General features: G+C 36.6%; 1 protein-coding gene and 1 pseudogene across 3 annotated transcripts; both read left to right on the top strand.

Annotated features, from left to right (window-relative positions):
* Positions 1–833: 833 nt before the first annotated feature.
* LOC143562021 (receptor-like serine/threonine-protein kinase ALE2) lies at positions 834–6,359 on the top strand. 2 transcript variants are annotated; one of them, XM_077049948.1, is made up of 9 exons: positions 834–1,246; positions 2,790–2,879; positions 3,412–3,525; positions 3,599–3,703; positions 3,791–4,159; positions 4,268–4,534; positions 4,618–5,007; positions 5,118–5,358; positions 5,442–6,359. In XM_077049948.1, the coding sequence occupies exons 1-9, from the start codon at positions 1,174–1,176 to the stop codon at positions 6,142–6,144; spliced, it is 2,352 nt and encodes a 783-aa protein (XP_076906063.1). In that variant the 5' UTR covers positions 834–1,173; the 3' UTR covers positions 6,145–6,359. The 2 variants fall into 2 exon arrangements, with proteins under 2 accessions (XP_076906063.1, XP_076906064.1); XM_077049949.1 differs by having other exon boundaries at positions 3,412–3,527; positions 3,613–3,703.
* Positions 6,360–8,817: 2,458 nt separating this feature from the next.
* Positions 8,818–12,284, top strand: LOC143561999 (uncharacterized; annotated as a pseudogene). Its single transcript, XR_013140403.1, has 12 exons — positions 8,818–8,910; positions 9,596–9,685; positions 10,264–10,341; positions 10,450–10,524; positions 10,609–10,661; positions 10,890–11,040; positions 11,139–11,249; positions 11,319–11,445; positions 11,542–11,642; positions 11,722–11,861; positions 11,945–11,997; positions 12,075–12,284. The product of XR_013140403.1 is annotated as an uncharacterized LOC143561999 (transcript).
* The last annotated feature ends 694 nt before the right edge of the window (positions 12,285–12,978 follow it).

The raw sequence follows: 12,978 nt of genomic DNA, 5'->3' as shown, positions 1-12,978 counted from the left end.
CCCTGTATAGGGCTATACGGGGCAGGCGTATAGGCCCCCATATATGCCCTGCGTATACGGGGATCCAGTACACCCGCATAGCACTATATAAGGCTTAAAGAGGGGTGTCTGGGTGTCCTAGTAGAACCCCAACAATAAATCTTCACAAACTTATTAAAATAATATTTATATGTATATAATATATCTATATGTGTATGTAAGAGGAACATAGAGAAAATTATCCACCTCGCTAAATCTGTTCAAAAAGCTCACAACACTCGAAGCTCGGGATCATGGCTCGCTCAACAAAAAATTTAAATAAAACTAGCTAAAAAACATGATTTTAAATAACCTAAGCTGAGTTGCCTCATTTTTGTAACCGAGCAAAATCAACCCAAACTCGGCTCTGGTCATACATAACTCGATTTGTTGGCTAGATCTTAGGCTCGTTTAACTTCAAAATTGAGCTCAAGTCTAGCTGAGCCGCCTCATTTAATTTCCAGCTTGAGCTCGAAACTACCATAGTTTGCAAAAACAAACTTTGGTCCACAGACTTTGCTCCATAAGATAGTTTGTAAACCACCTTGTCTTTTGTACGCCACATAGATTCAGATCTTGGGATCCATATCCCGTTTTTAATGTTATTAAATTATTAAAAGACTCACTCGGGTATTTAAGATAACCGGTAGTTTCAATGCTGCTGTTAAAAATTATAATAATAATAATAATAATAATAATAATAATAATAAAACCGACCCCACCTCACTCGCATACCCACCCCCACACCCATCTCTTCAAGTTTCATCTCCCCTGTTTCTTCATGCTGTCATTTTACTTCTTCTTCATCATCTCTCTCACACACTACACTACACACACAGTAAACCCTAGCTCTTCAATTCAGTTCAATTCGTACAAGATCAAACCACTTTCTCTCTCTAGATCTTCAGTTTCTCTCTCTAGGTTACTCAATCAGTTGCTTCAGATAGTTGCCGTAGTTTATGGATCTGCATTGCGGCTAATGAGCTAGGTTCACGGCTAGTTTTGCATACGTGGAGGTGGCGGTGACGATGTGCCGACGTGGCGGTGACGGAAGCAACGGAGGTGTGTGTCGGTGCGAGTGTGAAGCTGAAACCCTAGGTCATGAACTCATGATGAGTTGAGGTTGACGATGGTGTGTATGTGGTTGAGTACAAGATGATGATTAGTTCGCTAATGCTGTTGTTTGTGTTTCGTTTGCTTGCTTTCAGCTCAGCTACAGTTTGTTACGGTAATAATCTGCAAATTATTTAGGATTTGAGTATTTGACTGTTGTTTTGGATGTGTTGACTGTGGATTGGTTGTATGCTAGCGAAAATCTAGGGTTATTTGTTTTTATGTGTATTGAGACCTGTTTAATATGGAAATTATATATTACCTTCACTAGAAGTAAGAATATGATATAGTTTGATGCTAAATGGAATCAATTGTATGATTAGTTTACCAAAATTGTTGTTGTATGTTGTAGTTTTGATGCTTGAATTGTTATGAATGTTTCTCTATTTATTATTAGCTATTTAAGTGTTTATTCCAGTGTTATGACTTATGAGATTCAATATGAGTTGTGGATTGAGAGAGTAATTTATTTGACTTTTGAATTCAAAGGTCATTGGAATTAGAGGTGCACAAACCGGTTTAAAAATCAAAACTGGTTTGGGTTGAAACCAGTTCGGTTTGGTCAACACAAGTCAAAACCGGTTTATAATCGGTTTTGGTTCGAGTTGAAACCGGGTTGTCACCATTTTACGAACTTACGATCGGTTTCGGTTCGAGTTTTGACCGGTTTTCACCCGGTTTTGGCTGGTTTCGGTTCGGTTAACCGGTTTTGGTGGAGAAAATTACAAACCGGTTTCGAACCTACGGTTTCAATCGGTTCCAAACCGATTTCTACATAATCGGTTTCAAACCGGTTCGGTTTCGGTTCGATTTTCGGGTTGGTTTGGTTAACCGGATTATTTGCCCACCTCTAATTGGAATAGTGGCGGGATTGACTGTATATTAACATGGTTATTGACTTATTTCCATGTGATATTTGATTATTTTCCTATTGAAGTCCTGTATACTTGGAGAGTTGGATCACTAAAAGAAGTTGGAAAAGTTCATAAGACTTGTCTTTTTTAATGTGCTGGAGTAGACTTGAAAAAGTTGATTTAATTTCGGATGATGAAAAAGTTACTTTAAGAGTGTTTAGTTTTCAAAGGCCCAAAAAGTGGTGTTATTCAAACCATGAAATCCATGCTGGCAAGTTTATGTGTATTCACTGTATTGCTTGCTAGTTGCTAACGTCTCCCCTTCTACATACCATATTGCACAATCCAATAAGTAAGTTAATTATGGTAAACCAATGCAATTTGGTTACCTTAGAAACTCAAAACTATTACTTAAAAAGAAGCACCCATACATTTTTATACACAAAGTTTTATGTATGTATTTGTCTATGTATGTATGCGGTTTTGCTTGTTTGTAGTATGCACAAATTATTGATTCATCCTCAATCTCTACACTCTTTCCATGGCGGTATTCTTTTGTAGATATTTTCTATGGTAGATTCTTTACTTATTTGGTTACGGGAAAGATTGAAGTATAAATTACTTGCCTTAAAAAATGATCCTTCGATCTCTATGAAAGATGTAACTAATATTTCTTGTAATGTTTAATGGCTAATTACTTACATTTGAGTCACCAGATCTTTATACTTCATTACTTTGATTTCATCACACTGATGGTACTTGTTATATTATCTGATTGCAATAATCTGCCTACTTACTTTTCAGGCATTCCTTTCTTAAACGCTAATCTGTCTCCTTCCCTACTGACAAGCCAACCTATTTTTGTGAAAAGAAATGGTTTTGATCATCTTAAAGGTAAGGATTTCATACATGCCATATTTAAAGATGGAAATATTATGATTGGAATAATAGATTAATAGAATTATTATAATTCTTACTCTTTCATAGTTTCATTAGTGTCTTAGTCTTGTTTCAATCTGCTTAATAAACGGGCTGTTTCATGCTGAATCACCACTTATTGTAAAGTGCATGTCAACCTAAAATAAATTCGGAATACCTTTATTATGAACGAAGCAAAGTTTTCATTTGTTAATATTTTGATATGGTCGTATGATGATCTTTCGGATATTTATCAAAGGTCTGGTTTGCTAATCTAAATCAATTTTATTGGTGTCCATATGTTACACATACCATTAATTGCCTACATAATCATACTTAAACCAACATTTGGAAAATCTTGTTAATGAATATATTCTTGCTCAACCTTTGTGCAACTGGTAGCACATATTGCTTTTTCCAGTTTATTTCTTTAGGTCTGTTGCATTTTCTAAAGAATTTTTTTTTGTTAAGCGTCTTAATAAATGAATTTGGTGTTTGCATAATACAGTTAGGATAATGTCAATGAGTTCATCAGTTGTTCCAGTTATAACATCATACGCACATCCACCTAAGCCCTTTACGAAACCCTCAATTGTACCTGCTTCTTCTCCAACAATTCAAGGTACTTGCAAGTGACATGTTTATTATGATTTTTTATAGTTATATGCTTACTAAAAATTTCTTATAAAATTTAGGTCCTGTCGCGGGTCCCACTGTTGGCAAGTCACGGCGACATCACCATCGCCTTCATCATGGGAAGATCACTCATGTGATCCCTCCATCCCCATCCCCTCTACCGGGTATACGAGTCTATATATTAATCAGAATAAAGATGCTGCATTTCTTGACCCATTTTATTATTAATTCTTTTTATTAATCTCTGACAGGTTGTGACCAAACATGTGTGGACCCACTCACTTCAACTCCCATTGGTTCACCTTGCGGTTGTGTTTTACCTATGAAAGTCAGGCTACTTTTATACGTATCTGTCTACGCTGTATTTCCCGTTGTTACCGAGCTAGAAATCGAGATTGCAACAGGCACATACTTGACACAAAGTCAAGTAGTCATAACAGGTGCCAATGCTGACAGTCAAGATCAGGATAAAACAGAAGTTGATATTAATCTTGTCCCACTTGGAGAAAAATTTGATAACACAACCGCTTTACTCACCTACGATCGATTATGGAGAAAAAAACTTACTTTAAACCGAACCCTTTTCGGAGATTATGAAGTGTTAGATATTACTTATCCAGGTAAAATAAAACGCACAACCTTTTTTTACCATTCTTTCTCTTGTTTTTTAAAATATACAGTTTATTATTATTATTATTATTTATTATTGTTACTATTATTATTTTCAGGGCTTCCTTCTTCACCACCGAATGGAAATCTTCCTGGAAATGGACCAAACGGAAGTCCTGGGAATCGACAATATCCTATCACTGCGACTTTTGTAGGAAAACGCCAGAAAATGAACCCTAGAACCATCTTTGTGATTGTTTTATCTGCAGTAGTACTTTTGGTTGTTTGTTGTGCAGCAATTTCTGTTTTCATAAAATACAGAAAGATAAGTAGATCATCAAATGCTGTGGGCCCTGTTTTCGCAACACCAACTAGCAAGAGACGCGGTAAGTCTATACTTTATATCTGTTATATTTTACTAGACAACCGTTTTGACTTTATAGTTTAACTTTTTACTATTCTTTTTTAGGCTTTGGAGCAATGTTATCAAGTGATCAATCAAACTCAACATTATCTGTTTTCTCTGCAATGCCAACATCCATTCTCTCAGTGAAAACCTTCACATTAGCTGAGCTGGAAAAGGCCACTGAAAAGTTCAGTTCAAGAAAAATATTGGGTGAAGGCGGTTTTGGGTGCGTGTATCATGGGACAATTGAAGATGGAGGTGAAGTGGCTGTGAAATTGCTTAATAGAGATAATAATCAAAATGGGGACCGTGAGTTCATTGCAGAAGTTGAGATGTTAAGCCGCTTACATCATCGAAACCTCGTTAAACTCATTGGTATATGCATTGAAGGACGGACACGGTGCTTGGTTTATGAGCTTGTTCGAAATGGCAGTGTCGAGTCTCATTTGCATGGTATGACAATCCTCCTGAAACAATTAATTTATCTTGTGGTGGCAGTTTTGAACCGTTTACTAATATTTTAAAATGTAAATAATATAAAGATCAATGTGTGGATGCTTCAGGTGTGGATAAACAAAAGGGAACTCTCGACTGGGACGCACGGTTAAAGATTGCTCTCGGGGCAGCACGAGGACTCGCTTATCTTCATGAAGATTCTAATCCACGTGTAATTCACCGTGATTTTAAAGCGAGTAACGTTTTGCTAGAAGACGATTTTACCCCTAAGGTATCAGATTTCGGGTTAGCAAGAGAAGCTACAGAAGGAAGCAGTCATATTTCCACTCGTGTCATGGGAACTTTCGGGTACGTCTTACACATAATAGATTGATAGTCTTACAAATAAGTTGACTGTTGAGTGTTGACCCGACCCTGTATTTGATTCGCAGTTATGTGGCCCCAGAATACGCAATGACAGGTCACCTGCTAGTGAAAAGTGACGTGTACAGTTACGGGGTCGTGCTGTTAGAGCTTCTGTCGGGACGGAAACCTGTCGACATGTCACAGCCACCCGGCGAAGAAAACCTAGTAACATGGGCACGCCCGCTTCTAACAACCAGAGAAGGTTTGCAACAGCTAGTTGACCCCACTTTATCCGGGACCTACGACTTCGATGACATGGCAAAAGTAGCTGCAATCGCTTCAATGTGTGTACACCCGGAGGTCACACAAAGACCATTCATGGGTGAAGTGGTTCAAGCTTTAAAACTCATATACAACGACAAAGACGAAGTAGGTGGTGACAACTCGACTCAACGAGACTCGTCAGTGGTTGACTCGGACTTCAAGGGGGAGCACGCCCCGTCAGACAGCAGCTGGTGGAATGCAGTTGGTGGAGCCACCCCACGGTTGACTTACGGTCAAGCTTCATCTTTCATAACAATGGATTACAGCTCGGGCCCGCTTGAAGATTTGGAAAACAGACCGTTTTCAGCTTCGAGCTTTGATAACCGGGTGCCAATTAGTCACGGGAACAGGTCGGGCCCGCTTCGGACGGTAAGGAGCAAACCATTGTTTTATAGGTCAAAGGGGAGTATGAGTGAACACGGTGGACTGCTGTCGAAGCCATTCTGGAGCGAGGCTTCGTTCTAGCGGATGAAGATTGAAGAGTGTTGATTTTGAAGTGTACAGAAGCGATCAGTGAAGTTTAGAAAGTGATGGAATTGGGTTTGAATATAGGGTTTGTTGTATGATGTGTTTGATGATGATGATTATAAATTGGGGTGGAATGAGGGATTGTAGTTTTTGACAATCTTGATTTAATTATAATACAATTGGAAGCTGGATAGCATAGTAGTTGTGATGTATACATAATGTTCATGTCTGCCCAGGTTTTACTTATCTGTTTTTATAAATTAAATCATCGGACTTGGTAGGATCTTTTTATCTTATTAGAAACTAGCGTTTTACCCTGGCATTGCGCCGTGGCAGGTTGGTAAAACCCGAGCAATAGTATAACCCTAGCGTTAGCGGTCGCAAATGTTGAAGCGGTAAGTCGACACGAAATCGGTCGGTTTTAGTCACGTGTGTTATTGTACCGAAACTAAAGCCAAAATAAAAACAAAAATTAATAAGATTTGAGGTGGACCAAGTGGCGTCGGCAGGTAAAACTCGGTCATTGGCAAAACCCCACTGTTGTCAATTTCGGGCGTTAAGACGGTGAGTGTACGCCAATTCGGTTGGTTTATGTCACATTCGTTACTATATCGGACTTAAACAAAATCCGGTCGGTTTTAGCTACGTTTGTTACGGTACTGGAACTAAAACAAAACAAAATTGATATTCGGTCGGTTTCCTTACATTTGTTACAGACCGAAACTAAAACAAATAAAAAAGGACCAATAAGTGTTCAACCGGTTTTCATTACGTTTGTTACGGACCAAAACTAAAACAAACTAAAAGGGACTAATAATGTGCCGCAAAGTTACCCAGTATAGACTTTGCGGCACGTTTGTTATGGAACGAAACTAAAACAACCCAAAAAGGACCAATAAGTGTTCGGCCGGTTTTCGTTACGTTTGTTACAGACCAAAACTAAATCAAACTAAAAAGGACCAATAAGGTGCCGCATAGTTGCGCAGTCGGGACTTTGCGACACCAAACTTTATAATTATATTATATAATAATGGTTTTATGGTTTTATTATATTCATTCTTTTTTCACTCTTCTTTTCTAAAAATAAATTTGTTAGCATGACTATATGCATTACATGAAAATAACCAGATCACCCGTGTATTAAGTTGTTATCAACTAATCATGTATTACTTTTATCTGTAAATGAATAATTACACGGGCTAACCTGAAACACGAAATGATATTTAAGTGTTCTAGGTTAAAGATGATATCTTTGTCATGAATTACCACATGAATCTTATTTGAGTTCACCCATTCAATCAGTCAACTAGCAAACCCGACACAATTTAATTGGAAGTGTGTCGCTATACAAACACCGCCTCAAAAGTATACACCGTTGTAAAGATCACATAATACATGTCATATGATGTCAAATCAAATTTATCACCATGGATTGTCCCTATGATCTCCAAATACCGTAGATTGTCTCTTATCATATCATACATGTCATATGATAGGATGAAAATGGCAAAAAAATGGTTAACATGTTGTATAACTTTAACAGTGACCACAATAGTCGTTTCTTTATTATCAGTCAAAGACATCATACATGCCGTATGATTTAGTTATACAAACCCCATCTAACTATTTTTCTCTTTTCATAGAAATCACTCTCTTAATGCGATATGACATGTTAGATGATGTATTGTGGATGGTGTATATTATGATTTATCACTAGTGTTAAAGCAACCTCTTGGCTGTTGGGATGCGAAACCGAAAAGTTAAAAGCCACTAGAATAGATCTCCATAATATACATGGTGGACCCCACGGTTTCCCACTGAACTAAATAAGGCTGAGGGGTGTGGGTGGCTTTAATGGGGGCTTTAGTGAGAGCTCCAATCAATAATATTATGACGTGTGGCAGAGAGAGAAACTGGATAAGGGGGTTGTTGGAGCCCCCGTTGGAGCCCTGGCCCCTGGTGTGGAGGGGCTCCAGCGAAAATTTTTATTTTTTATTTTTTTATAAATATATTCAAACAACGACATTTTTTTTGTGTTAGTTTTGAGAGGATTTTAGGAGGAAAGGTGTATAATTGTGAAATGAAGTATATTTTATAAAGGTATATATTTATAGTTTAAGAAAATATTTTTTTTTTAATTTAATATGAGCTCAACGGCTCTTTTCCGTAAACCTATATAGAAAATATATATATTTTTTTATTTTTTTCGGCTCCCAACGGTCCAAAATACCTCAAAAGGTGCGCTCCTCTCTCTCTTCTCCCGCTAACCAGCTCACGCCTGCATGTTTTTTCGTGCTAGCGCCCCGTTAGCGCCCCCGCTAGCGCCCCGGTGGTGTGGTGTTAGCGCCTGGGGACGCGAGCGGAGGGGCTCTAGCGCCCCCGTTGAAGCCCCACACCCCTCAGCCTAAACAACATACAATCAATCCGTTATCATCATATAATAGATAATAACAATAACAATAATATTATTACAGTAGTCACCGGAGGCAATCATTGTGCGCAAACAAATATTATTATGGTGGCAGCCACATTCCATACCACCACTTCTTTTCTCTCATTTCCATCGCGTATCACCTCTGTAACCACTACTACAACCAGGTCCTTAATTCAAATTCATTTGTTTTATTATTATTATTATTATTATTATTATTATTATTGAATCGTTAAAGTATGTGTGTGTGATTGTGTTATGTCATTGTGCACAGGTTTAGGGCTAAAATGTCGTCCTCGGTGACGGTGACACAGCTTGACAGTCCAGTCGTGGTACGTATTTATCCGCTGTGTTTACTTAAAATTGTTATATTGATTGAGGTTGCAGAATTAGGTCAAGTTAGGCTGATTACGTTGGAGGAAACTCCTGTGCTTAATTATGTGTGTATCGAATTGATTCCAGTCGTGTTCGAATTCGGTTTTAAAAAATGCTAATTCAGTTTGATATTTGAATTTGAATAATGCATGTTATTTTTTATTTAGAATTAAAAACTGGAAGTTGATTATTATGGTTGTTAATTCATAAATTAATATTTTGTTAATTGTTTTCATCATGTATTTGGATGTTAAACACTTTTGAGTGTGATGTATGATTCCACTATGACTATTTAGGACTTTTTGCAACTTCGAATGGTCTATTTGTTTTATAAACTTGTATTTTTTGTTGTTAAAAAATTCAAGTTTGTAGTAGTTTCGAAATTAGAATTAAGGTAATTTATTTTATTGGCTAAATACGAGTCGAATCAATACAAACTCGAATTGGATCGATTTCGAATTCAAATTTAATTTTTGGAATCTATTTTGACTTTCGAATGTGAATCCAGCTTCAAAGTTCTTAAATTTGAATAGTTCGATCAGAATAATTTGAATATCCAATTTGTTGAACACCACTGGTGACGATTGATGATATATATATAACTGAAAGTAAAACGCTATGGTGTTTTTGTAAACAATATAGCTTGGATTTGGTGGCGTGGGGGTGGATCTCTTGGCTACTGTGGCTGCTTTCCCTAATCCAGATGATAAAATCCGAAGCACCAGCTTGAAGGTACTTACTGTAGATGATCAATATATGCTTGTAGTTGGATTATCAATCTCATTATAGCATGAATTTTAGGACTGAATTCAATAGTATATGAATCAGGTGGATCATTTCATCAACAATTTGTGAGGTTTTCAGTGGTCATGAGTTCATTCATGTGATTGATGTAAAATTGTTGATTAAAATTTTGTATTTGGATTAGATATGAAGAATGAGTGAAATTTTTTTGTAACCATGCCATGAATTATTGTCTGTGGTATAGAAGATGTCTACACTCAACACCTCAACCTTATTCTACTCACTATGATTAAAGAATTGCCTTGTGATCATGTTGTTCTTTTGCTCTTTCTGTTTACTGCTCCTATTTGATTGATTATTTACAGTTATCATCAGTCAAGTTCTTATTAACAATTATTGTAAGGAATTTAATTAGTCGTTTCTAAAGTGGCCCTTTCGTAATATGAATTATGTTAAGAAAATCCTACCTTTTGTATTTATACATCTTGTTACTATCATTTTTGTAGAGTGACTGGAATATCTTTCAAATTTTTTTACCATCATGTAATCGACGCTATCATTAATAGGTGCAAGGAGGCGGTAATGCAGGAAATGCTTTAACTTGTGCAGCGCGTTTAGGATTGAATGCAAGGTTAATATCCAAGGTATGCATGCAGTATGCTAATGATCGACATTAGAACTATGTATACATATAAGATTCTTCACTAAGCTATAATGAAGGTTTTTGATGTTTTCATATATTACATTATCAGGTTGCCAATGATGCTCAAGGAAGAGGAATACTAGAGGAATTAAAAGCTGATGGTGTTGATGTATCTTTTTTTGTGGTAATGAACTTGTATAAAAATACAATCTTTTTACCATTTTTGGAATTCATTTGCATAAATTAACTCACAATTTCCCGTTTGCAGGTTTCTGAAGAGGGAAATTCACCATTTACCTACGTGATTGTGGATAATCAAACGTATGCATCTCTTCTCTTCTCATCCAATTACTCCTGTGAAGGATATATTTGACTGTTGACTAATTTCTGCTAATAGAAATCCATTATGAACTTGTTCCTATATGGACTATCATTGAATATTGTTAAATTTTGCAGTTTGTGTTAAATAAAATAACAGAGTAATTTTCATAAACTGTTTCAACACTTATAAAGTGTGTTTTCATTTATGGAATGGTTTATATGTTTTAGGAAAACTCGAACGTGTATTCACACTCCAGGCTCATCTCCAATGATTCCCGATGACATTCCCAATTCAGCTTTGTTAGCTGCATTGGCAGGAGTAAAACTTGTTTATTTTGATGTACGCTTGCCTGAAACTGCTCTACTTTTTGCACATGAGGTAAATATTAGGTGATATTTGATATTTTAAGTTCTGTTTATTTAAATAGTTTTTATTTAAATAGAAATGAACCACCATGTTCAATTTCACCAGTGCAGGCAAACCGAAGAAAAATACCTATTTTAATTGATGCTGAAAGACCAAGAGAAGGACTGGATGATCTTCTAAATTTATCAGATTATGTTGTGTGTTCTGCAAAATTTCCTCAAGTAAGTTAATGATACTTACGTATGTACTTTTGTATTTACTTTTAATTGTTTTCATTTTTACTATTACAGACATGGACTGGAGCTCCATCAGTTCCAAGTGCACTTGTTTCCATGCTTTTAAGGTTACCTAAGGTCAAGTTTGTGATTGTAACTTTAGGTGCAGATGGTTGTATAATGCTTCAGAGAAGCATGGAAGGTGTGTATATAATTTATTATATATTTGGTAGCAAACCCAATATTCATTACAGTATCAGTTGTATGACACAGGTTCTTATATAAATTTCACTTGCAGGAGAGAGTGTTCAAGCTGAAAAAATAGACGTAGATGATTTAGTAGAGAAGTTAAAGCGCCAATCTGACAGTAGCACACCTGTCCCGTCTTGCATTTCATCGGTAGTTACATCTTAAACTATAATAGTATTAATAATAATTATCAAGATAATAACAGTTAACAATTTACTTTGTGTTTCAGGATGTTACAAATTTGCAAGCAAAGGGAGTTGGGACCAGTGCGTGGGAAATTATTTTTGGGTACAGCTGAAAAGATACCACAGTCGGAGCTGGTGGATACAACAGGTGCAGGGGATGCGTTTATAGGATCTGTCTTGTACGGTGCGTATGTATAAACCATATAATCAATTCGTTTTAAAAATTCTTTAAATTATGTTTTTTAATTGTTCGTGTGTAATTTGTAGGCATTTGCACCAACAAGCCACCGGAACAGATGTTACCTTTTGCAGCTCAAGTGGTTAGTACATTTAAGTTTATGGTTCATTCTCTATATATTACAGATTTATAGTATTACACAATGTTCAATGATTACAGGCAGCTTTGGCATGTCGGGCTTTAGGAGCCCGTGCTGGTCTTCCACATGTCACAGATCCCCGTTTGGCGCCTTTTGCATAGTAACGAATTCACTATTTTTTGTTTAATATTTTGGTATATGTTTCAGTATATTGTTGATTTATATTGCATCAACGCATCCACAGTTGTACATAAACACCGGGATGGGGATATGGTGCTATAGATATAATGTTACCGGATGGGAATTGTCTTTTGAGTTGAAACAACATTTAATGCATCTTGAATGATATGTTCTGTAAGTTTTAGTTTAATTTGTATAATAAGTAATTTAAAAGACATGCATATTATCAAAGAAAATATTAATTAATAACCAGACAAGACATCAACTTAGCAGTTCCATTAATTAACTTTTACAGAAGATAGGGCAAATGCAAGCTTGTGAGAGTTGTAAATTGCGATGCTAAGTCGCGGTGTTAGAGGTATTTTTAGGATTGAAAGCCCGTTGATGGCACGAAAGTGATGGCAGGAGGGTGAGTTGGTTTTAGATAGCCGAATATAAATATATGACCAATTGACCATTTATTTCCATTGTGTTCAAACAATGTAGGATGACACGCGGTATCGGCTAGGTTCCGACGACGGTTATATGCAATAATGTTTAGGGGAACATATTTTTTCTATAGGGATCTGTAAGTCACACGCGGTAACGACCAGGGTTTAGAAGAACGTGTTGTTTTTACTAGGATTTGGGAGCCACCTGGCTCAAATGCCAAGTGCTTTCCAACATATCCATGCTAAAACTCGTTGACAATTTGCAATCGATCCCACCACCACCATAATCTAGAAGGATCACGATTCTTAAACCGTCTAAACTGGTGAATGATGAAAAACAGGTTTGGAACAAAAAAGGTTCTGATATTTTATA

Source organism: Bidens hawaiensis, unplaced genomic scaffold (assembly GCF_021521415.1).
Source record: "Bidens hawaiensis isolate Kalapana, Puna unplaced genomic scaffold, B.hawaiensis_p1.1 tig00020893_1, whole genome shotgun sequence".
In the NCBI taxonomy this organism is placed as follows: Eukaryota; Viridiplantae; Streptophyta; class Magnoliopsida; order Asterales; family Asteraceae; genus Bidens; species Bidens hawaiensis.
This window is presented reverse-complemented; position numbering and strand designations above follow the sequence as displayed.